Source organism: Lithobates pipiens, unplaced genomic scaffold, assembly GCF_037356315.1.
Source record: "Lithobates pipiens isolate NorthernLeopardFrog02 unplaced genomic scaffold, aLitPip1_a1.2 Scaffold_19, whole genome shotgun sequence".
In the NCBI taxonomy this organism is placed as follows: Eukaryota; Metazoa; Chordata; class Amphibia; order Anura; family Ranidae; genus Lithobates; species Lithobates pipiens.
Window position 1 is genome coordinate 121,044,967 of NW_027507764.1, and position 24,908 is coordinate 121,069,874.

At 41.4% G+C, this 24,908-nt stretch overlaps 1 protein-coding gene across 14 annotated transcripts in view; it reads right to left on the minus strand.

Moving 5' to 3' along the window:
* Nucleotides 1-24,908, minus strand: part of LOC143996244 (sodium channel protein type 5 subunit alpha-like) — a 553,882-nt gene that overhangs the window by 141,377 nt on the left and 387,597 nt on the right. For 8 of the 14 annotated variants that reach the window (XM_077491195.1, XM_077491198.1, XM_077491199.1 and 5 more), the window contains exons 17-18: nt 15,864-16,343; nt 3,264-3,287 (exon numbers count right to left, since the gene is read on the minus strand). In XM_077491195.1, coding sequence (XP_077347321.1) covers nt 3,264-3,287; nt 15,864-16,343 — 504 coding nt within the window. The remainder of the gene's footprint in view (nt 1-3,263; nt 3,288-15,863; nt 16,344-24,908) is intronic. The other 6 variants (XM_077491204.1, XM_077491209.1, XM_077491205.1 and 3 more) reach the window with 2 other exon arrangements.

Sequence of the window (24,908 nt, forward strand, 5' to 3'; positions counted from 1 at the left end):
TCCACACTGCTCCCTGCATATGCTGTCATACTCTCCACACTCCTCTTTGCACATACTGTTTGCGGTCATATCCTCCGCTCTCCTCTCCGCACGTACAGTGCTACCCACTGATTTGTTCCATTGGCTATAGTCGGCAACACTGATCATTGTATTCTGCCAGTGGTGAACCTTCCTACAATCCTTATTATCCATAGCTTAGTGGGAGGATTCTCCCATTCACCTCTAATGTGCGGATGGGGGAATCGACTCTTTTTTTTTCAACTCCCTGGTTTAGAAAAATCAAATGAGTCCTGTGTGACCTGCCTTACGTTTTTTGTAAGAGACATGTTTTTGATAGCCATCATAAACCTAGGGGCAGGGCCGTCTTTAATAGTGATTTGACCCTGGGCAAACATTTTCTTGGGCCCCCCCCCCATACAATTTCACTCTCCACCTGCTCTGAGACCTACAATAAATAGCTTAAATTCAGTTTACTGTATCAGATCAGGCAGCAATTGCGATTGGTTGCCAGTGGTTACAGAATATTATTACTGCTAAATGACTGGTTGCTAGAGGTTACAGCAAATGATTTCTGCTTGTTAATTGGTTTCTAGATATTATTGTACAGTAATACTGCTCACTGATTGGTTGCTAGAGGTTACAGCACATCATCTCCTCACTGCAGGGGAGCACGATACACAACACATATGAATGCCAACTTTATTTACATATCAATGCTGCCAGCCGCAGCTATTTACTTAGTAATGCCACCGCTATTTACATATGAATGCCAGTTATTTACATGTAAACACAGGGTCTGCAGGTGAGTCATCTGTACACAACAATAGGGCAGAGCTGGGCAGCATTAGTATGGGACAAGGGAATTTAAACTGGGATAGTTGGCAAGTATAAGGCAGCTGCTTTGGGCCCCACAACAAAGACAGGGCCCAGGGCAGCTGCCCCTTTTGCCCTGCCTTAAAGACGGCCCTGCCTAGGAGTATCATGCATGAAAGCGTGCGCTGGGAATAAACAAGTGGATTGCTTCATTCAGATACTCTGATACATGATTGTATAAAGGGAACCCTTATGCACACTACTGCCAATTACATCTAAGAGAAAACATTAAGGGATGATTAAAAAACGCACTTGCCAAAGATTACAGTACAAAACATCTTTATGCCTTTGGCTGCCTTTCTGCTAAACAGATAGTAGACTGTGATTTGTGAATGAAACGTGTGTGCCAAAGTATACATCCCTGCTTAGAACCAACCTCACATCACTGCTGTAATAACTGCACCGTCATGCCTTTTATCAACATACAAATCACGTATTACACAGTAAGATTTAATAAAGAGGAAAAAACAGATGCAACACGGAGATAACTAACAGCAGGGCAGACTGTCTGAAAAGGAATTATGTTGTGACATATGAAAATACGGGGAAACAGACAGAAACCTCCATGTATTGCAATACTGTGTTTAATGCTGAAGTGATATGGCTGGAAATTATTATTTTTTTCAAGCAATGTCTAGCTGACATAAAATAACGAGGTTGACTCATAACACAAGACTCCATATTCTATGAAGTTTAAACCTGACTTTGAATACAGTGCACCATAAATATATACACAAAGAGACAATATGCAAAATGGTAGTAGCTGGGGGATTCCAGATGCATAGGCCTAAATCTGTAAAAAGATGACATAGGATAAAGTGTACAATAGCAAGGTTTTAGGAGACAAGGGAACAGACTGCTGCTTGATTCATTTAATTTATTAAAGTGTAAAGGTAGGTGAGGAGAAATGAAGTAAGCCCGGGACAAGAGGTGGGCAGTAGGGTTGGCTGCCCTGGGCACAATGGTTTTGCAGGGATGAGGGTGCCCTGACCCTAACCCTAACGGAAGGGGGGGGCGCAGTGGGGCATCCTCCCCCTGGGCACTGGATGACCTTGTTTTGGCACTGAGCAAGGCTGGGTTTACTTCAAACATATAATCAGGTGTCATTAATTTTAAAAAATATTGCAACTGACTACCTTTTTTTATCCTATTATACATCTTTCTTTTGTATGAACACAGGGCCAAAGCACAAAGGGTCCTTTCCCATGATTTGTGACAGAAAAACACAATTTAAAAGTAAGGCCTCATGCACACAGGGTTGTCTGTTTTAGGCCATCTGATCACCAGGAACTCACGCCCAAAGTCGCATATTGCACACACATTTGGCACGTCTGACATTTTAGCATGAAAACATTCAATTGGTGAGAATATTAATTTATTCTGGCCACTGAACTGCATTAATGCTCAAACCCTAATGCATTGTGTTTCCCGCAAGAAAGCCACAGGTGCATCGCGCTGCACCAATGCTGCACCTGCAGATCAGTGGGAAAGCGACCTAATACACTGACATTCTCTTCTTCCAGCTTCTGCTGACATTGCTTTCCAGGTTGTTAGGAAGATCCCTAGCAGTGCACTTGGTATCACTCCACAGGGGACAGGAGTCTGTGCTTCAGAGGAAGCATTGGCTCATGCGGCTCCTGCTCCCTCCACAGCTGCCTTCTTACTCTGCTGCCAACAGTATAATAATAGTGGCTGGTCAGCAAGTGGTTAAAAAAAGTATTAGCTGGAGTTCTGCTTTAGTTTGTTAGTCAAGTCTATATAGTCATAATCTAAATCTGCTAATGCATCTAACACTACCTTCTCCCTTGGGTGACAATGCTGTGTCCAAATAGTGGAGACACCCTAACACAGGAAGTGTGTTATTGGCTTATTCATCACGTGAAAATAAAGGGAAAAAAAAGCCTAAAAAGGAAACAAATGCAGCCACCACATTTATGGATTGGTAAACTGCAATATATAATATTTTTGTTCTTGGGATTAATACTGCTTTCTCTTTTATGTCTTTTGTATTTGCCTGAAGTTCAGATAAAGCACATACATAATGGGTAAATACAGCTGCCCCTGTGTTCAAAAGGCTAAAGAACCCTACGATTACAACATTACAATAAGATGATATAAGAAAACCTTTGTCTGCTCCATTGTGACACAGTAATATGTAAGGTAATACATGTACAGTGGTCTATAAGATCTTCTGCATGTATAGGACACAACATTCGGGGATATGGGAAAGCATTATAGACACTGGTGATACACATGCACCCACGCAGGTTGAATTGGATGGACTATTATCTTTTTTCAGCCTTACCTACTATGTAACTGTGTAACTATGTAACTATAAAATCTCCCATACTGTAAGATTCCATACAACATAGAACAAATACTGGACATACCTTTTTAAGTACATCATCCAACTGCTTTGAGTCAATATCAGCCAAGGGCAGCGTAAGCAAAGATAAACACAAAAAAAGTATTATATTCATTATTACATAGCAAGAGCAGCAGAATGAAATACATGATAAACTAAACCTTTATTTAATTTGAGACCATAGAAGACAGGTATGAAAAGTATTTGGTTTAATCATTTATACAGTATCAGAGTTACAAGGAGACCAGAACTTTAATACAAGTGACAACGTGCAGGTCATCTTCAGCATTTCACACTGTATTGCTGTCAAGCTGTCATAGCAGATGAGGCACAGAGCAAATGGACAAGTTCATGTAATGTGATCCTTTATTTCAGTGTAGGTGCAATTTCTCTTTTAACAGTTGTACGCAGACATGAATAAACGAAGACTAAAAGCAACTGGATTCTCATCCCATAAATTATATTTAAATAATAGACGCACCACCTTTCACTTCCCCTTAGGCCGAGTACATATGGGCAGCAATGGGGTGGTAAAAACTGATTTCTTTTTTACCCCTACAGTAGTAAGAATAGCCGGTAAAACTGTAATTCTTGAAGTGTTGTTTATTGGTACATCAGAGTGACAATAAAACAATAACGTTGACGCGTTTCGGCAATAGCCTTAGTCGTCTTTTTTACCCCCACCCCACAAACTAACTTGGTGGACACTTAAGTCTAGTCTCAGCAGAGCAGCACACACAACAAGATGGTGTCTGAGCCCAGTGTGTCCGTGTACACCAAAACAAGCCAAATGCATGGATTGAGCCAGAAACACTGTAGTCTGTATAACAATTTATTGGTGACTGATTACAAAGGAGTGACAATAAAACAAAAGCTGATGCATTTCAGCGAGAGCCTTAGTCACAGCATGCGATGACTAAGGCTCTCGCCAAATGTGTCAGATTTTTTTGTTTTGTTTTCCCTCCTTTGTAACTAGTCACCAATGAATTGTTATATGGACTACAGTGTTGCCGGCTCAATCCATCCATTGGACACTTAAGTCTATCCACAGTGCTGTAGCATGAAAGTGCTGCAAATTTAACTTGTCACATCACGTCTGGCAGGTGATGCCACATGCCAAACCTGCCCATTGAAGTCAACAGTGTGCCAACCATTGGGCAGCTGCAACATTTTATTGCAATGCTAAATACCCCTTGGGATTGGAAAAAAAAGCCATTCAGGAGACAACTGTATTGTCTTCTGAATGCCTCCAAACCACTTCTGAAAAGTGATCCACCACAGATTAGTGAATGAGGCCTTACTGTGGCCTTCTCATTATATTAGTATAAATACACACCTCGGATCAAGATGAAAGCAAGATCCTTATTGACCTCACTGGCTTAAAGCAACAGGCAAAAGTGGACCTCCTTTTGAAAATTCAAATTACCTGGCTGTAATGTGCAAGAACAATGCAAATCAGAAAAGTCCGAAAAAAGTCTGCATATTTGTTCCAGATCAGTGACTCACTGTTTTAGCGCTAGTTTAAGTTTGTGTTGCCCTCTGGAGAGTGATCCGTGGTAGATAGCTGTTCAGATATACTTTGGCAACTGGTAAGGAGGTCTGTTTTCACTGTTAAAAACCCATACCACTACATTCAGTTGAATGGACCAGTTCAGCAGGATGGTATGGCCCCCCCGGTGCAACAGTAGAAATACATTCTTGTGCACCACAACCTAAAACATTGAGGCTGTGACATATGCGCACCCTGTTCGCTGCCTTTACAGCTTCAAGGGGGGCAGTAAAAACACTCCCCATCAGTAAACAAGGCCTTAAAGTGGGGGAGTCTGATAGCCAAGCAGCCAGAATTTTAAAAAGTAGACCTCAGCTGGACACATTCCCTAATACTAGGATGGCCCTTGATCCAGTGAGGCTGATTTACTAAACTAGTTGTCAATCTTCACTCCAAAAATTGTGTGAATATTCACATCAATTATTATCCAGGTATGAGAAAAGCAAACACATGTTCACTGTGTATACCCAATCATGTGCAGATTGTAACATGACTGGATAATGAAAGTGACAATTCACACATTTTTTTTAAGTGGAGCTTTTCAACTCCTTTAGTAAATCAGCCAAAAAGTTGTTTACATTCTCTTAGTGAGGAAGACATTTTAAAATGAGTCATTTATTACTCGTATTAGTTTTAATTTTGTTTTTTGTTTTTTAAATTCCCCTATTCCTAACTTCAAATTATTGATCACGTTGCATATAGATAAATGAAGTCAGTATTCACATAATTTTTTGTGTGAAGATTTTCAAATCTTAGTAAATGAGCTCAAAATACCCTTAATGCAATATGATTCTATACTTTAAAAGTGCATAAAATAAAATGCAATGCTGAGAATACAAAAGATCACACTGTTCCTACAGAAAATATTAAATGAAGTCATCAGGCAATGTGGAGAGTGAGTGGCATAAACAAGTAGGTGATGGAAGGGGACCTATCATCACTGTCAAAGGACTTCAGCACTGCACTCACATCCCGCAGTAACATCTCTAATGGAGCAGATAGTAACGTGTTGGAATGGAGAAACATGAGCAGCTGCAAGAAAGCTGCCAGGCAGGTGTGTTGAAAGAACTCTACAGCACAATACAGGTAATCTACTAAAAAAAGATCCAAGAGGTGACAAAGAGTGAAGTCACTTTAAAAACATGTCTTCATTTCCTCCATCACTAGTGACACTTTTCCATGCCCTCTGAACACATCTATATTGACTATCCATGTTACTAAACTTAACTGATTAGAGAGGCACTTTTTTTATCCTACATAAAATGAATGGCTACACACACAAAAATCTGTGCAAAACATTTCTTACATACTATGGCGTTATAAATTGGTCCTAAAGATAGCATATTAACACAGAGCAAGTAAAGTTAGGAACAAATAAAAAAACAAAAATCCAGAAAAAAAAGAAAAGATTTTGAAGACATATTTTTAAAGGTGTATTTATACACCTATCAAGATTAAGAATTATGCCGCTTACACACAATCGGACCATTGAGCGGACATTCCGACAACAAAATCCATGGATTTTTTTCCGACAGATGTTGGCTCAAACTTGTCTTGCATACACACGGTCACACAAAGGAAATTGCGAACGTCAAGAACACGGTGGCGTACAACACGTACAACGAGCCGAGAAAAATTAAGTTCAATGGCCAGTGTGGCTCTTCTCACCAATGACTACCTCTGTGCTTGCTGCCACCCTTGTGCGTTCAAAAACAGGCACATTTTTGTTAGCAGAAAAATAAAGAATCTTGCAAACATACAATAATTTGTAAGTTCCTGTAACTAATTTTATATTTAGTCCATTTGCAAATGCAGACACTCTAAAACACAGGGGTAGGGATTAAACAGTATTATACATCTGTGTGAGCTCCAGCTTGGTACCCTATCCTAATGCTGAATCATGCTGCTGAAAAGCCCAGGGCGCAGAGAATGGAGCCTCTCCCAGCATCAGGAGGCCTGCGTGTGTGCACAGCAAAAGGACAAGCATCATTGTCTGTTGTGACTCATCCAAACAATATTGTCTTTAAAATGAAGGCGGTAATGATAAAGTCAGGGATGGCAGGCACACAGCTGTTCAGTCATTCTCCTACATCGGTATAATTAAATGCTATAGTACATCCTGATTTAAAGTAGGAGTCTCTGCTTTATAAGATAGGTTAACAAGCCCCTGATGATAAAATATCGAATCATTGTTGTCCTTAAAGTACCTGTTGCAAGGCTTAATACAAATCTGAAACTTTAATGTCAAAACAAAAAGTCAATGCATGTACCTACGAGTATTGTGTAAAGCAACAAGAGGAGTTAGTTACAGTTACTACATGTTCATTGTCAGAATTACCAAACTGAATGTGATTAGCATCCCAAAAAGTGAATCCCAGCCAGCAGTTGATAGTGCTGTTAAGAGATGCCAGTCCATACCAGGGGCAGAATGACAACTCATGGGGCCCCCAGGCAACCAGAGATTATGGGGCCACACAGTATACAATCACACAGTATACACATACATGTTCACACAGTATACACAGACATGTTTCTATTGGCTGAGAAAGTACTGGAGAGATGGGGCAGCTATAATATCAGGATTTTTAGACCAAAAGGATGTTAGTAAGTGATATTTCAGAGACAGGTGTAACAAAAAAAAACAGATTTTACATACTGTCCCTGGTTTTACTGAGGCTAGCAACCCTGATGGGGCCCCCTAGTGGCCTGGGGCCCTCGGGCAGTGCCCGAGTGGTTGAATGGTCAGTCCGCCCCTGGTCCATACCAAGCTCTGAAATAGGTCTTCTATTACAGCTCATTGGGATTCCAATAACATCCACTGCTCATGTTCTGAAGAAGGGGAAGGACTTCACCCCCAAAACACATTGGATGTTTTTGATGTTTTTTTGAACATATCTTATCATTTGTACTAGACGCTCCTCAATACCTATCCCAGAGCAGAAACTGGATATAGCATATAGGGCTTGTTGACACAGGAACTTCTGCTGTGCATTTTTATTAGGATTAATAAAAAGGACCAAATCATTTTTTATAGTCTATAATATTTAATAAAATATGCTAGTCTCTATGGTGGAGATATGCAATTAGCGCACCTCCAGCTGTTGTAAAACTACAAATCCCATGAGGCATAGCAAGACTCTGACAGCCACAACTATGACACCCGGAGGCAGAGGTATGATGGGACTTCTAGTTTTGCAACAGCCGGAGGTCTGCTAATTGCAGATCCCTGTTCTAAGGTTTTGTATAAAAAGTGACCCACAGACACCCTGACTGTAAATCCCATAAATTGGAACAGTTACACATATCATTGCTAAGTGCTTAAAAAAACAAGATGACAAGGTATAGTGTGTCTGTTATGGTAATCGCGCTTCCTAATTAGCTTCCTTGCTAATCTGTGGGATCAGGCTTCATTTCTGATTGCATTTAGTAATGACAATATGTTATGAAGGAAAACTTCACAAGTACGCATGCAGTGGGCTAGGTTGGGCTGTCTTTTTTGGCACTGCAAAGCATTTACACCAATGCCAGTCTACTGTAGGTTAAAAAATTCCAGAGTATTTGTAAAAATTCCAGTTAGTTCTCCTAAATCAACTCTGAAAATACATTTGTTTGTATCTTGGAGATAAGCTTTTATCTTAGATTGCAAGCTCTAAAGAGTAGGGCCCTCTGATTTCTCTTGTACCAAATTGTATTGCAACTGTACTGTCTGCCTTCATTTTGTAAAGTGCTGCGCAAACTGTTGCCGCTATATAAATCCTGTATATTAACCCTTTCATGACTAAGCCTATTTTTGGAATTTGGTGTTTACAAGTTAAAATCCATTTTTTTTTTTTTGCTAGAAAATTACTTGGAACCCCCAAACATTATATATATTTTTTTAGCAGAGGCTCTAGAGAATAAAACGGCGATTGTTGCAATATTTTATGTCACACGGTATTTGCGCAGTGGTGTTTTAAACGCAACTTTTTGGGAAAAGGGACACTTTCATGAATAAAAAAAAAACAAAACAGTAAAATTAGCCCAATTTTTTTGCGTAATGTGAAAGATAATGTTACGCCGAGTAAATAGATACCAAACATGTCACACTTTATAATTGCGCGCACTTGTAGATTGACGACAAAGTACGGTACCTAAAAATCTCAATAGGCGACGCTTTAAATTTTTTTTACGGTTACCAGGTTAGCGTTACAGAGGAGGTCTACTGCTAGAATTATTGCTCTCGCTCTGACGATCGCGGCGATACCTCACATGTGTGATTTGAACACCGTTTACATACGCGGGCGCGACTTCCGTATGCGTTTTCTTTGCTTCGCGAGCTCGCGGGGACGGCGGGCGCTTTGAAAATTTTTTTTTTATTTTTTTATTTATTTTATTTATTTTAAAACGACTAAATTGTTTTAAAAAAAAAAATAAAAATTTGATCACTTTTATTGCTGTCACAAGGAATGTAAACATCCCTTGTGACAGTAATAGGTGGTGACAGGTACTCTTTATGGAGGGATCGGGGGTCTAAAAGACCCCCCACCCCTCCTTTACACTTCAATGTATTCAGATCGCCGAAAACGGCGATTCTGAATACCGGATATTTTTTTAAAACCGGCGCCATTGGCAGCCGAGTAAACGGGAAGTGACGTCATGACGTCGCTTCCGTGTTTACGATGAGGAGACTGGAACGAAGCCGATTACGGCTTCGTTCCAGTTCCTCCGCAGCAGCCGGAGGCGTCGGACAGGGAATCGGTGCTCCCGATCGAGCGGGAGCACCGGTAACAGCGGCGAGAGGGGGGGACGTCCCCTCCCGCTCCTCCGGCATAACAGCCGAGCGGCTTTTAGCCGCATCGGTTGTTATGGCTGGAAAGGTGCGGGCATCATCCCGGTATACCCCCCGGAAGCCGAGTACGCAGATCTGCGTACGCTCGGCGGGAAAGGGTTAATAATAATAAAGGTGTAACCTTTGGGCTTTGGAGCAACATTTGACCTGTGCCCCTTCATGTAAAGTCATTTAAAATAGAACTAAACGCTAATATTAAAAAGTTGTGAACAGGCAGGCTCTTTAGACCCCTTTCACTTTTATGCGACTTGTCCTGCGATTTGGGACTGCAAAGTCACATGAGAAGTCATTCCCCATGATTTCCAATGATATCCATTCATAGATGTGTGACTTCAAGTCATGCCGACTTCAAAGTAGTACCTGTACTACTTTGGTCTGACTTTCATTGGAGTTGAGGTCCATTTACCTCATGTTTACACAAGCATTCCCTCAAATCGTGTCAACTTTGAAGTCGCGGTAGTGTGAAAGGGGCCTTACTGTAGAAGAGACATACAATGTCTCTTGTGCAATAAAATAAATCTACCCACCTGCTCACAGTGTCCTGTTGTGCGTAGCCCAGTTTACATTTCGACACACTCCTGAGTATATGTAGGAGTGACGTCATTCCACACCGGCCAAGCAAGATGACCGAAGACCTATAGACCCACCTGAAAGAAGATGGGGAGAAGATGCCAACGTCGGCGAGGGACCAGCAAAGGTAACCTCTGCTGAATTTAATTCCCCTTTATATATATTTACCTTCAAAAGTATTTTTAATATTTTAAAATCTAAAGATTTTATTAAAATATTACAAGGTAATCTTGCCATCCAATTATGCTCCTACGTTGTGTCACCATGGGCTGCTGATTAAGACTACAAGCGGCTGTTTTACCATGCTGTCACTATCAGAAATCCCACCATAAGAAAAGTGTCATACAGCCATCCCCTGCATTCATGTAGATACAAGACTGCAAATAAGGCACAGAAGATCAACAGAACTGAGAAGCAAAATAGAATAAAAGAAAGGTGAAAAGATTTTAAATAAAAATATGGCAACTATTAATGATACACAGGCCTTTAAAGAAGAACTTATTTTTTAAACCATTGGCCAGCCGATTTTTCAATAAAAAATAGAGCTCTCAGGTATTCACTGAAATACTCACCTTCTCTCTGGCGCGGTCCCCTGCACACTCTCTGCTACTGCAATTTGCTACTGGCCCTCTTCTGAGTTAAATGATGGCTATCATCATATACCCTATTTCCTGTGAGCTAGAGCTGCACAATTTTGACTAAAATGAGAACCATGATTTTTTTGTTTAGAATAAAGATCACGATTCTCGCTGTGTAAAATCATCTTTCACATTATACAAAAGAAATTGGGCTAACTTTACTGTTTAATTTTTTTTTTTCTTGTATTCTTTTAAAAAAAATTGTGTTTGAAAAACCGCTGCGCAAATACGGTGTGACATAAAATATTGCAACAGCCACCATTTTATTCTCTAGGGTCTCTGCTAAAAAAATATATATCATGTTTGGGTGTTCCAAGTAGTTTTCTAGCAGAAAATAATGATTTTTTCTTGTGAGCAACAAATGTCAGAAAAGGTTTGGTCTTTAAATGGTTAAACCTCATTGTAAACCTCAATGTAAACATCCCTTGTAATGGGAATCATTCATGACAGGTTCTTTTTATGGATAGATGCGAGGTCAATAAGACCCCACATCTCTCCTCCAGGCTGGAATGCATGAGATCGGCAAGAAAGAGCCACAATCTCATGCTTACCAGTCGTGATTGCGACTTTGTTTACAACCGCGGCCCGGTCGTGATGTCATAAAGTCTCGCCCAGGCCTCTGACGGCCATAGAGATGATGGTCACTGGAAATCTCTATGCTTGTCATCCGGCGGCAGGCGATTCTTTCTCTGGGTCCCCGATGGCATGGGAGAGCCCAGGGAAGCACCGGATATTCCCTCCCATCGCCTGCCAAGCGGCGGAACTGCCGCTATGATCATTTTTATTGTGCACAGAATTGCCGGCGGAAAACAAGGATATCTGAATGATGCCTGTAGCTGCAGGCATCATTCAGATATTCCCAATGAAAGTCCAGGACGTCTGCATCTGTGCACCCCCTTTGATGGTGGATGTCTTATGGACACCCAATGCGTCACTGCCCGTACAGGACGTTGGGGGAGTAACCTTCAAGCCCTTGTGGGTATATCTAGACGTTCAGCATGGCTGGGATTCTGATTCACAACCTTTTTGGATAGAGCAGTCACATCTCTAAGAACAAATTGACAACCATTGGATTTTTTACTCCATTGAGACGTTTTCAAGACACGAGTTAAGGGGCTAAGTGGAGACCGCAGTGAGAAATACCCCTATCCAGACTGTGCTGATCCTCCGGATGTTCCCCTGTTGTGGCTTTTGTTTGTTCCGCCCCCGAGCTGGATGCACTACACAGCTGCCATTTTGATATCCAGCGTTTGGTGATTTATCTGAGACCTTCAATACAACATTCATGCATCCACCCCTGAAGAAGCGAGCAGGGTCTCGCAAAATGCATAGGGCTCTATTGATGCTTGTTTTATGCCAGTACATGCTGGGTATTATTGATGTCTGCACTATGTTTACATATTTTCTGTCCACATGTATGTACATTTTTTATTGTGTATGTGTATTTACTGACCCAGCAACTTTTACGTTTTATTGTTGCTCATGGATGTATAACATTTGTAATAAATCTTTGTATATTTACTTTCACTTGTGTTGTGCACATTGGCTATTATGCTGAGTAACTCACAATCATTGTTGTTGCCGCTCTGTTACATAACATTTTGAAACAAATAAATTGATTTTGTCTCAGTGTTTGTTGTGGACATTGGCTAAACCTCTCTCACCCCTTTTAAAGTCCCAGGGCTATTTTTCTTGTTTTTTTTGTGCATTATAAGGGATGAAGGTGTCAGAGGGGTCACACCAGACCTTAATCTCCCTTCTAGGACGTCATATGACATCCTTGGGTGGGAAGTTGTTAAGGAGACAGCAAACTGAAATGCTACTTTTGGTTGTCCATACATTTTTCTTACAGAATTTTCCTTTAGATTTACCAAAACCATAAAATATGAGGTCAAACCTAAACACTTTCAAATTGTATGCAATCAGGCAGGCCCTTGCACTACACAGTTGAAGGTAAATCTGAGGGAAATTGAACAAGGAAATTGTATAATGTACGGCCAGCTATAAGGGCAGCAGCAATTATACTGGAACCTCATGGACCAAAATCCGTTGCATTCTGCAAATCCCCAATATCTATAAATTGCGGTACAAGCTGTACTTGTTCTATTATTAACACATAAATGAATATGTAAAGTGTGAAATTACACCTTTTATTTGTTGGGTAGTGGCATACAGTTGTAAACCTTCAGTAACTATAAGCTGATTTCTGCATTCCCAAGAAAGTGATCGTCGCATGTCTTCATTGAGCGGCTATTAAACCCCCTATGAAGCTTGTTTACTCGCATTTGTTTTAGCTACACAAAGTAAAGCAGCTGACAGGATGCATCATAGATGAAATAGCACACCTGCTGTAAGAAACACAAGAGACTCTCAAGCAGCCAAATCAGGAAATAGTCAGCTCGCCTCTTGTTCCATGATGAGAGGATATGCCGGGCGATACTGAAACATGGCTTTATTCTCTATCACGTACTGATCAAGGTCACAGGAGAAATCTGCTTACACAATTACCCACTGATATCTCCTACAACTAGGACTATCCCAATATTCACATTTCTATGTGGGAAAACAGTTTTAATGAACTGATTTTCCACATCAGACATGAAAAGATAACATGACTGTTACAGGTTCACAAATAGGAAATCTTGAGATTTGGCAGCAATAATCCTCTGATGATATTGATCTACTGTGATTATTTGTCTGCCAACACTCTGTAAGGAAATCAACAGTTGGAACAGCCAAAAAGTATCACAGTGGAATAAAACGATACTGAGCTTAGACAGATAAAACAGATTAGCCATCTCCTACACCTGGCTAAGCATTTCACACTTTTAAACAGAATAATTTGCAAGTAGAACGACGTGCATGAAGATTGTTAAGGGGCCAGTCCACCAGTTTAGTTATAGATCGAACATTGTAGTTGGATTTAGAAGCTGGATTTTTATGTCTTGGACACAGGTGTCATCTGCACCCATCTCTAGCCAGACTCATTCCTGCCCCACAGCCTGTCTCTTCGTTTACATGAGGTGAGAAGGACCTGGTCCTCTGCTCATTGAAGTATAAAAAAAAAGCACAAGTTCAGAGTTCTGGTAGAAATAAGTTTGGAGGACGCCAAAGCTCATCTCTAGTCTTTTGCATACTCCAACGGTGAGGTCTCCCTACGTCTGTTCTTGTCTTCGTTCCTGTCCACCCAGACGTTTTGGGTCTTCCTGTCCACCTTTTTAGCTTCAGGTATCTCCTGTTGTGTTTTAAACAATGGGCTCCATTCACAGAACCAGATCGCATATGGTATTTAGGTGTTTTCCCAAATACCACACGCGATCCTGAAAATGTAAATTTACTACTGCTTTATGCAGTATTTACCACATAAAGCAAAAACGCTCTGTAAATACCGCAAAAACAGGAAATTCAATTCACAAAAACAAAAAAAATGCATTCGGTAAATAAGTTGTGGTTCGGCATGTGATATTTAAGGAACCGGCCGATGCTGGCATCCTTAACAACCAGTAAACAACTTGGTTGTTAAGGAATGGGCAGCCGCCGTGCCCTAACAAACGATGAGTCATCAGCTGTCAGCAGGGTTCCCCACTGACAGCTGAATGTAAAATAAAAGACATGCCGGCAATAAAAATTAAGAAAAAAACAGCGTTGGGTCCCCACCAATCCATACCAGGTCCTTTGGGACTGGATTTTAAGGGGAACCTCCAGGCCAACATTTTGTTTTAAAAATGGCATGCCCCCCCTCAAAATTCCTACCAGACCCTTATCCAACGCATGCAGTCTGGCAACTCAGAAAAGGGAGGGGATGAGCAAGTGCTCCCCCCCGAACCATACCAGGTCACATGTCCTCAACATTAGGAGGGTACTTTGGGGGAGGGAAAAGCCCATTTTGATGGGGACAAGGGCCTCTTCCCACAACCCTGGTCCGTCATTTTGGAGGTTGGTGGGTGGGGGGGCTTATCAGAATATGGAAGCCCCTTTAACAAGGGGGCCCAAGATCCCAGCCCCATCTATGTGAATGAGTCCCTCCCTTTCCTGACCTGCCAGGCTGCATGCTCATATAAGAGTCTGATATGGATTTTGGGGGAGACCCCACACCATTTATTTTAAATTCTGGCATGGGGGTTCCTCTCAAAATCCATACCAGACCAGGAGGCCCTGGAATGGATTGGGGGCCCTGGAATGTTTTTTTTTCTTAATTTTTATTGCCGCCATTTATTTTTTACATTCAGCTGGAAACCCCACCGATGACTTATCGGTCATAAAGGACATATCGGCCATCCGCTCCTTAACAACCAGCTAGTGACAGCCTGTGGTAAGGACACCAGTGGTAAGCCTTTTACTACTAAAATACAGCATGAGTTCATAAAATAACTAATGCTGTAAGATACCATGGAGCCCACAATCACATAAAAAGGTAAACAAAAGTGAGAACTTCTCTTAAAGTGGGACAAAAAGCCAAATATTAAGAGAAGCATAGAAATTGAGTGATCGAACACCGCTGATTGCTCAGTTCTCCCCTCCACTCTGAGCAAAGAGCCAGGACTGTCAGTCTCCAGCTCTCTGCTCTGCCACCCCTCCCCAGTGCTCACTGGAGCGCTGGGCTGTGGAGGGGGTGGGAGGTATTGGCTCAAGCTCTCAGCGGATCACAAAAAGCCTGAGTTAGGTGGCGGTCCAGGGTTCTGGGTGGATCCTGACCATATGGTCAGGATCTCTTCAGAGTCTGGACCGTATCAGGGATGTCAGTCAACAGCACACTTTAGCCTGCTGTCTCTTGAAAACGGGTCACAGGAGTGCAGAACGAATAAAGCTTTGGCTATACTTCTCCTTTAAAAAACTGTGAACAGGCAGGCTCTTTATTGCAGAAGAGACACCCAATGTTCAGGTGGAACTGAAATCCATCAATTAGATCTTATTGCTTGGGTCACAACGAATTCAGATGTGTTTTTCCATTGCACAGACTAAGAATAATAAATCTGGAGCAGACATTTCAAAGACATATATACAACATTTCATAAAATATCACGTAGATGGGAGTAATACCTCTTTACTGATCTCAACATCTGTGAAAATGCTCTGTTCATCTTCTTCATGATATTCTCCATCAGATTCGCCCAGAGCAATGGGAACACACACCGAGAGACGAGGGTTGGCCATGTAATCATCACTTTCACTGACAACATACTTTTCCCCATTTTTTGCAATGCCTCCATTGGTATTATTCCCTTCTCTGTAATCCTTTTCTTTCCCTGTGCTGCTCATGTTGATGTGATTGTGCAGATTGATGTTGTTGATGTTCCTGTTCTTCCTTGAAAGGTTGGTAATGAATGTGTCCCCAGTTTTTTTGGGCTTGGTAAACAAGTTGCGGAAAAAATCAATAACAGTTTGCTTGGCAAAGGAAATAGCCCTCTGAATCCTTGCAATTGCTATCTGAAGGTTGTTCATTTCACCATCCTCATCCGGTGCACTTAAGTTATCGGCGCTGAATGAGCTAAGCAGGAGAGCCAAGAAGAGGTTCAGAACCTGTGAAGATAAAAAAAAATACAGTAAATACAAAAACGCACACATTAACTAAAATAACAATGTACTTATAAAACCAGGGGTTGACATTGTTGAAGCAGAATGCCAGGCAGATGACAAGCTTGCTCTCCGCCACTCCCCAGGGCTACATGTAAAAGTACCCATCGGTTCAAGTGCCACTGCAAAATGATATCTTCAATGTGTAGGTAGTGCCTGCTTGAACACAAGCAAGTTGCCTGAAAGGACAGCAAAAACAAGAACAACCTCTGCGCCTCCTCCAAGGAAGCGATTGACATTGTCTACAAGGGTAGCAGGGGGAGAGGAGGACAGATCTTCCGTGTTTTTTTCCTATTGGCTGCCCATGCATGCAGCATAGTAAGTGTATGCATTTGACCCTTTTTTCTTGATCCAGGGCATGTGCATGATGGGACCCTGTAAGGAAAAGAAGCCACTCCATGGCTCCATTTGCACTTGTAGAACTCCAAAGTTGCGCTGACTTTGGAGTGCAACTTTGATGCAACTTTGGATGGGTGAGACTTAGATACGATTTTGGCTTTGACCACTGATAATAGACAACTGTTGCACAACTTGTATAACATTCAGATATGACTTTCATGCAAATTTTGAGGGTTAGCATTGAAGTCTTTGGCACTCAAGTTGCATGAAAGTCAGATGAAAGTAATGCATGAACTACTTTTAAGTTGCACATATATGAATGGTTATAATTGGAAAACATGGGGAAAACTTGTCAAGCTAATTTGCTGTCCAAAGCTGCATGACAGGTCGCTCCAGCATGAATGAAGCCAAAAGGAGGATATCAGACCAGCACTGAGGGGACAAGCTCTTTCATAGGAATATGAAGATGTAATATAATAAGGAGCAGCACATATCGAAAGTGATCCCAGGAGCATTTGAAATGAATTAAAAAATGTGAAGCTCTCTTCCATTTAAATCTTACTGCTAACTATTAGGTTGAGAGTTAGATGGAGACTATGCTCAAAAGAGTATGTAGGTTGTCTATACTGACCTGAAAATGCACGTTTTTTTTCTTTTTCAGCCCCCTTGCTGAAATATTATACATTGAAAACTAACATACCATTTAAAAAACCTTCAACCCCAAATGTTAAACCCCACCATGTACATTTACTATCTCTGCGACAAGTAGGCTGACCAAAAAGAACAAATGTACTACAAAAGGCTTTCAAAACATTCCTTACAGCTGAGCTCACCCATTACAGAGGAGTGAGACACATATCTGACCTTATATGATCTAATTATGACACATTAGATAAAAAGAAACTCATATCTTTGAGAACTGCCCTTCACCTTAATTTTATTATGAATTTTCTGTCATTTCAGTATAACAACTGCCAAATATTGTAAATAGATGGATTTCGTTTTTTAGATATATAAGTGCACTTGGTAAATATCAGGTATGGGCGCAAGCTCATAGTTAACTAGAATGGATGGAACTAGTGTAGAAATTGCTCTTACCATTTTTTTTTTTATGGAATAGGGAAGGGTTAAAGATTCATTAAAAGTTTAGTACTATGATGGGAGTATATCCTTTGGAGTAATTTCCCATTACATTTTGTCTTTTGCTGGAAATTAGGTGATATCTTTCCAACACAAACACAGACCAGTTTAAAATAAAATTTTAGTAGTAATGTAGGGAAGGGATTACTAATGGCATATACAGGGGTGGACTGACAATTCATGGGGCCCCCGGGCAATAGGAGATTATGGGGACCCCAGGCAATCCGAGATTATGGGGCCACACAGTATACACACACACACACACACAGTATACAATCACACAGTATACACATACATGTACACACAGTATACACAGACATGTTTCTATTGGCTGAGAAGGTACTGGAGAGGTGGGGCAGCTATAATCTTGGGATTTTTAGACCAAAAGGATGTCGGTAAGGGACATTTCAGAGACAGATGTAAAAAAAAACCACATATTTTTACATACTGTCCCTGGTTTTACTGAGGCTGGCAACCCTGATGGGGCCCCTTAGTGACTCGGGACCCTCGGGCAGTACATGGCTAGCCTAACTTTACCATAAAGAGCTGATAATTAGGACTTATACAAATGAAGCTTCATTCACAGTTTGCTATTTAGTGATAAACACACACTAATAAATTGACATTGTCCCCTCTATTTCTATATGTGAATGATGGTACTGTAATTATTTTGATAAAAAAAATCCAAATACATTTTTCTTAATCAATATACAGCTGTCACATGACCCAGCTCTTTCCCAGCAGGGAAACATAAGCAGGAAGAGCTTCTAGTCCTCTGCTGCTGGTTACATGTTCAAATAAAAAAATAAAAAACAGCCTTTGTAATACAGAGTAAAATTAGATAATTAATATCAATAAACTGTTTTTAATTGTCATACAAATATATATTTGAAATCAAATCTTATTTTTTTTTTTTTTTGGGGCAATATCATGGTGTGGACAGATTTCTGCCAGCCACAGTGTCACGCCACTCCAGCCTGTGTCTTAGAATGAGAGGGAGATGAAGCCTCTATTAATCTACATGTAATATTCCGCCCCCATTGTGTTTAGCTGGTTAGTGGGCATGGAGGAGGAGGGAGGGAGTGGGCTGTCATTTACCACTGTGTATACTCCCATATGTGTGACTCCTCTATAATCACATTTCAGGTTTCACAGCCATGTGAGTGTGGGTGGGTGTCCCTAGGCCAGAATGACCTATGCTTGGTCCTGCAGCCTTCTGGGATACTTACAACACATTTCCCAGGAGGCTGTAGGATTGACACACAGAGCAGCCAGGGGGTGGTTTGGAAGGCGGGCAGGGGCAGGTCATCGAAGCTGGCTGTCTATACCTAGAAGAGGCAGTCAGCTGAAGAGGACCAAGATAGTGGTGCATGACCCACTGTGTGCAGAGGGACAATGGTGGATTCACTCTGTGGGGGAGTATGTGCTTGGAAGAGCACCACAACATTTAAAGTGATTGTAAAGGCAGAAGTTTTTTTTTATCTTAATGCATTCTATGCATTAAGATAAAAAAAAACCTTCTGTGTGCAGCAACCCCCTTCATACTTACCTGAGCCCCATCTCTATTCAGTGATGTCCACAAGTGCCTTGTGCTGGCTGTCCAGGACTCTCCAACTGCTGTCAATCAAACTCAGTTAGCCAATCAGGAGAGAAAGTGGGGAAAGGGCCGAACCGTGGCTCCGTGTCAGAATGAATACACTGAGATGCAATTTGACTCGGTTGCCCCCACAGCAAGGGGGTACTCAACAGGAGGGAGGGGTCAGGAGCTCCAGCCAGGGACCCATGACAAAGAGAATCCGAGCTGCCCTGTACAAAGCCACTGCACAGAGCAGGTAAGTATAACATGTTTGTTATTTTATTAGAAAAAAAAAGAGACTTTACAATTACTTTAAGGTAAGTGGTAAAAACAATGTGGGGGGGGGGGTAGGGGTAGTTTAGTTCCACTTTAACGCTTCCTTACCATCACCAACCTGTTCTCAAAATATCAACCAAACTGCTCCATTCAGTCCTGCCAAGACCTCCTGGTCTCTAGCTCCCTTGTCACCTCCCCCCATGCTTGCCTCCAGGACTTCTCCTGAGCTGCTCACATCCTTTAGAACTCCCTTCCCCAATCTGTCCAACTATCTCCTAATCTATCCATCTTTAGATGATCCCTGAAAACCTATCTCTTTAAAGAAGCCTATCCTGTTTCTAACGAATACACTGTGTTTTTACTTTCTCCATCAGCTCACCCCCCACAGTTATTAACTTTGGTATCATTTGACCTTTTAGATTGCAAGCTCTAATGAGCAGAGCCCTCTGATTGCTCTTGCACCAAATTGTGTTGTAACTGTAATATCTGCCTTCATATTGTAAACGCTGTGCGAACTGTTGGCGCTATATAAATCTTGTATAATAATAATAATACCATATCCAGACCTAAAATAAAAGGTTTTGGTTGCACATACATTTTAACCACTTCAGCCCGGATTATTTACGCCCTAATGACCAGGCCACTTTTTGCGATACAGCACTGCATTACTTTAACTGACAATTGTGCAATCGTGCAACGTTGTATCCAAGCAAAATAGAGTTTTCTTGTGGTGATATTTCATCACCTCTGTGTTTTTTCATTTTTGTGCTATAAACTAAAAAAGGTTGCAAATTTTGAAAAAAAAAAACAATATTTTTTACTTTCTGTTATAATACATATCCCCCAAAAAATATAAAAAAACAAAACAAAAAAATGTATTCATCAGTTTAGGCAAATATGTATTCTTCTACATATCTACATATTTTTTGTAAAAAAAATCCCAATAAGCGTATATTGATTGGTTTGTGCAAAAATTATAGTGTCTACAAAATAGGGGATAGATTTGTGGCATTTTTAATTTTTTTTTTTTTATTTTAATAGTAATGGCGATGATAAGTGATTTTTAGCGGGACTGGGACATTGCGGTAGACAGATCAGACACCAAGCTGACATTTCTGACACTTTTTTGGGAACCAGTGACATTACTACAGTGATCCGTCCTAATAATATGTACTGACATTGTACTTATGACACTGGCAGGGAAGGGGTTAACATCAGGGGCGATGAAGGGGTTAAATGTGTTCCCTGTTTGTGTTTTCTAACTGTTTGGGGGACTCTGTGATTGGGGAAACGCACAAATCCGTCTTCCTGCTTAGCAGGAAGGCAGATCCGTCTTCCTGCTTAGCAGGAAGGCAGATCTCAGTGTCATCCCCTGACAGAACGTAGATCTGCCTTGTTTACTTCGGCAGATCCCCGTTCTATCTCCGCGGGGATCTCCGGTGTACGAATCGCTGTACAGATATGCCGATTTGCGCAGCCGAGCCACCTTACCACAGTACATCTACGGCGGGTTGTAGGTAAGTGGTTAATACAACTGGACAAATATGCTCAAGCATGTAAAAATAGGCAATGGTTAACACTTCTGCCAGAACTGGAGTCCTTGGTTAAAATAACAGCTAAGACACTAAGGAGTTGATTTACTAAATGCAAAAATACTGTGCATTTGCACTTTGCAAGTGCAGCTGCATCAGAGTTTAGTAAATGACAAAAAGCTTAGCTTTGCAAAGAATACCCAATCGCAACCAAAGAAAATTAAAAAAAATAGCATCTTTTCTTGCACGTGATTGGATGATGGAAGTCAGCAGAGCTTCTTCTCATTTACTAAGCTCTGGAGTGCAACTGCACTTTGAAAAGTGCATAATCTATTTGCTTTTAGGAAATCAACCCCTAAGTGCATGGAGTTTGCATTGGCTTCCTCAAGGTACTCTGGTTTCATCCCACACTCCAAAAATATGCTGATAAGGTTAACTGACCTTAGTATGTATGTCATATTAGGGATCTTTGTGTAACAGGTTCCTCAATGTCACCCGCGGCTCTGTCAAGCTGGCCGCCACGATGTGCACAGGCTTTCCAGCCTGAAAGAGGGAGAGAGCTGCCTGTCATGTCTGCAAGGGATTTCTCCTCCCCCCCTCCCCCTTCTACCTGTTTCACTGACTGACTGAATCATATGTAATGCGAGCTGACTCACACAGAGTTGTTAACTTTGCAGCCTCCCCTGTGTCCCTATTGGCAAGAAGAAGAAAGCCAATTAAAGGAGCAGTCACAGGAGTCAACCAGAGGGACTTTAACAAGCTACAGGAAGGAGCTGCAAAGGACTCTGGAATATGAAGTTCCAGCACAGAGCGGGCCCATAGCCTTCTATAATGACATAAACTACCAAGACCAGCATTCTCTGTTGGCAGGAAGGTAAAAGACTCAATTTTACTTCCTGAAGAGAGGATCAGTCAGCATGAGGTGGTGAACGACACCAGACCTGAGGGAGAGATGATGTCTCTCAGATGACTTCACTGCGCAAAATCAGGCCTCCGCTGCCATTTGGGACATCCAGCCTGAGAGAGGGGGATCCCAGGTGCACATCCAGGCGCACTTGCACCGACAGAGAAGCGTTTCAGTGTGAGGTGACCAGTTGGGTCACCAGGATAGCCTGCCTGTTCCAGGACGTTCGATTGGGTCTTGACCGCAGGATCTGGTGAGGAGTTTGGCCCTGCTATTCAGGAGTTTAAGGGCACCAACGAAAGTGGCTAGCTGAAGACACAAAGTTTTATCTTTTCTTCAAAAGGACTGAAGATACTAGTGCCATACCGATCCACACTCACATATTCAGGGCTCTGTATATGCAGTGGATGTGTGGGACAGCTTATCTAGGAGGTTAAGCAATTACATGTTGATTTGAATAAAGTGTTTAAAGTTGGGCCTGTGGTGTCAGGGGACAGTAGAGAGAGGCCTGACACAAAGAGGCTAATTTCTCTGCTTTTACCCTTCCTGGACTCATAGAGCCAACCTGAGTAAAGGCAACCAATCCGATTTAAAGTGTCAAATTGTGCTTTATTTTCCATTTGAGTGTGCCTCTGCTCTTGGGGACATTCTCAGGTTTGGAATCCCCTGAAAGCAGCCTGATTATAGGATTGTGAGCTATATTGCTCTTAAATCTCAGCTATTGCTCTCTAGTTGATTACTTGAATATATACAGTAACTGTCTGTTGTCCTTCTACAGAAATATTGTAGTAAAGACAATATTTGTGTTTTATCATAACGTGCGTTTCTCTCATTGGTTATTTCACTTACACTATTGCCAGCTGTGCCAGAGGGGGCTGAGGCTGTTATTAGGGCTGAGAGGCAAGGGACTGAACAAACAGCTCCTTTGGGGGTATCACCACATTAGATTGCAAGCTTCTTGATGGCAGGAACTATTTTGAATGTAAAGCGCTGCATAAATTGCTGGTGCTATATAAATACCTATAATAAATAAAACCTCTAAATACGTCCTCGCTGAAAATGTTCTATAATATGCACTATACTTCTATATATTCCTTTTAATGCTTGCTTCAATATATTTGATTCGTTAATCTTACTTGCTGAATTGGAAGAAAAAAACAATTCTAGCACACCAGTAAAAATTATCATTTTGAATTCTCTTAAATGCTAAATTTTTCTCTCAGAGCTACCTGAATTGACAAACACTCTGTTCGCGCTTTCCTGGGGAACAATACAAGAAAAACACTAGGTATAATTACAGCTAGCATGGGTAACCTTTATTGCAAAGTGTAGCTGGAAAAAAATGACAATTGTGCTTAAACTGAATGTTACAGAATCTCTTTATAGCTCCAATAGCACGTTCATACAAAACGCCATTTTAACTGGCCACCAGGCCTGACATGTGACCAGGTAAGTGTTCTGACTTCTATTCAAGAACCCAGAGGAGCAAAGCCTTCAAAAATAGATTTGGACAGAAATAGAAGCACAAGAGGGAAAAAAATACATATATTTAATGTCACATATGTTCGTATTCTGCACGAGGAAACAAATAACAAGACTAAGAACATATTTTCGTGGTACCACTGAGTGAGTGGGAGTCAGTATTCAGACTGAACAAATGGTAATAAGAGAAATGTTTCAAAATGGAGGCTGCATGCTGCTTTCTTTGATCCATAATGCACTGTACCCTGTGAAGCCTTAATCTGCGGTATTGTGCAATAAATTGCTGGGGTGCAGCATGGGGCTCCTGACCAAAATGTAAGCATGACTACATTTCTGCAGCTTGATACTTGGACTAAATGAGAAATTTACATATATATTTTTAATGAGCTTAAAAAAAGGTGAAGATCAACTAGCAATGACATACTATTAAAATCAGCTCAAGATCTTGTGTCCGGATTTGGGGAAAAGGTTAATTTTAATGCTGAACTCCATTTTAGCCCTGGTTCACACATGTCAAATTGTTGGTAATGGCACTATCCTAATAGGTGCGACGCCGCATTTGCGGCGCTGCAGTGATTTCAAAAAATAGTTTCTGTACCACTTTTTGCGATTTCAGCTTGCGATTACCATTAACATCTGTGCAGAAACCTGCACAGATGTCTGAAATCGCTGCTGAATTGGGACTGACATGCGGGAGTGAAATCGTGCGAGTTCAGCTGAACTCGCATGGCTTTATTCCCGCCGCTCAGTATGAACCTGGGCTGCAGAAAAGATTGTCTAATTACAAGAGCTTGTATATTCTTACGTAAATCTTTTGCCGTGTACACACGACCGGACTTTTTTGAGGGACTAGGTCCGACGGACTTTCGGCGGAGTTCTGACAGAGTTCTGACAGAGTTCTGACGGACTTTTTGAATGAAAGGACTTGGCCACACACAATCACACCAAAGTCCGACGGATTCGAACGTGATGACGTACGACCGGACTAGAATAAGGAAGTTCATAGCCAGTAGCCAATAGCTGCCCTTGCGTCGGTTTTTGTCTGTCGGACTAGCATACACACGAGCGGATTTCTCGGTAGGAACTGGGTCCGGCGGAGTTCCGGAGGAAAAATTTGAAACATGTTCCATTTCTAAAGTCTGACGGATTTTTGAAAATCAAAAGTCCGCTGCAGCCCACACACGATCGAATGGTCTGCCAGAATCGTTCCGTCAGACCTTTGATGTCGAAAAGTCCGGTCGTGTGTACGCGGCTTTAGTGTG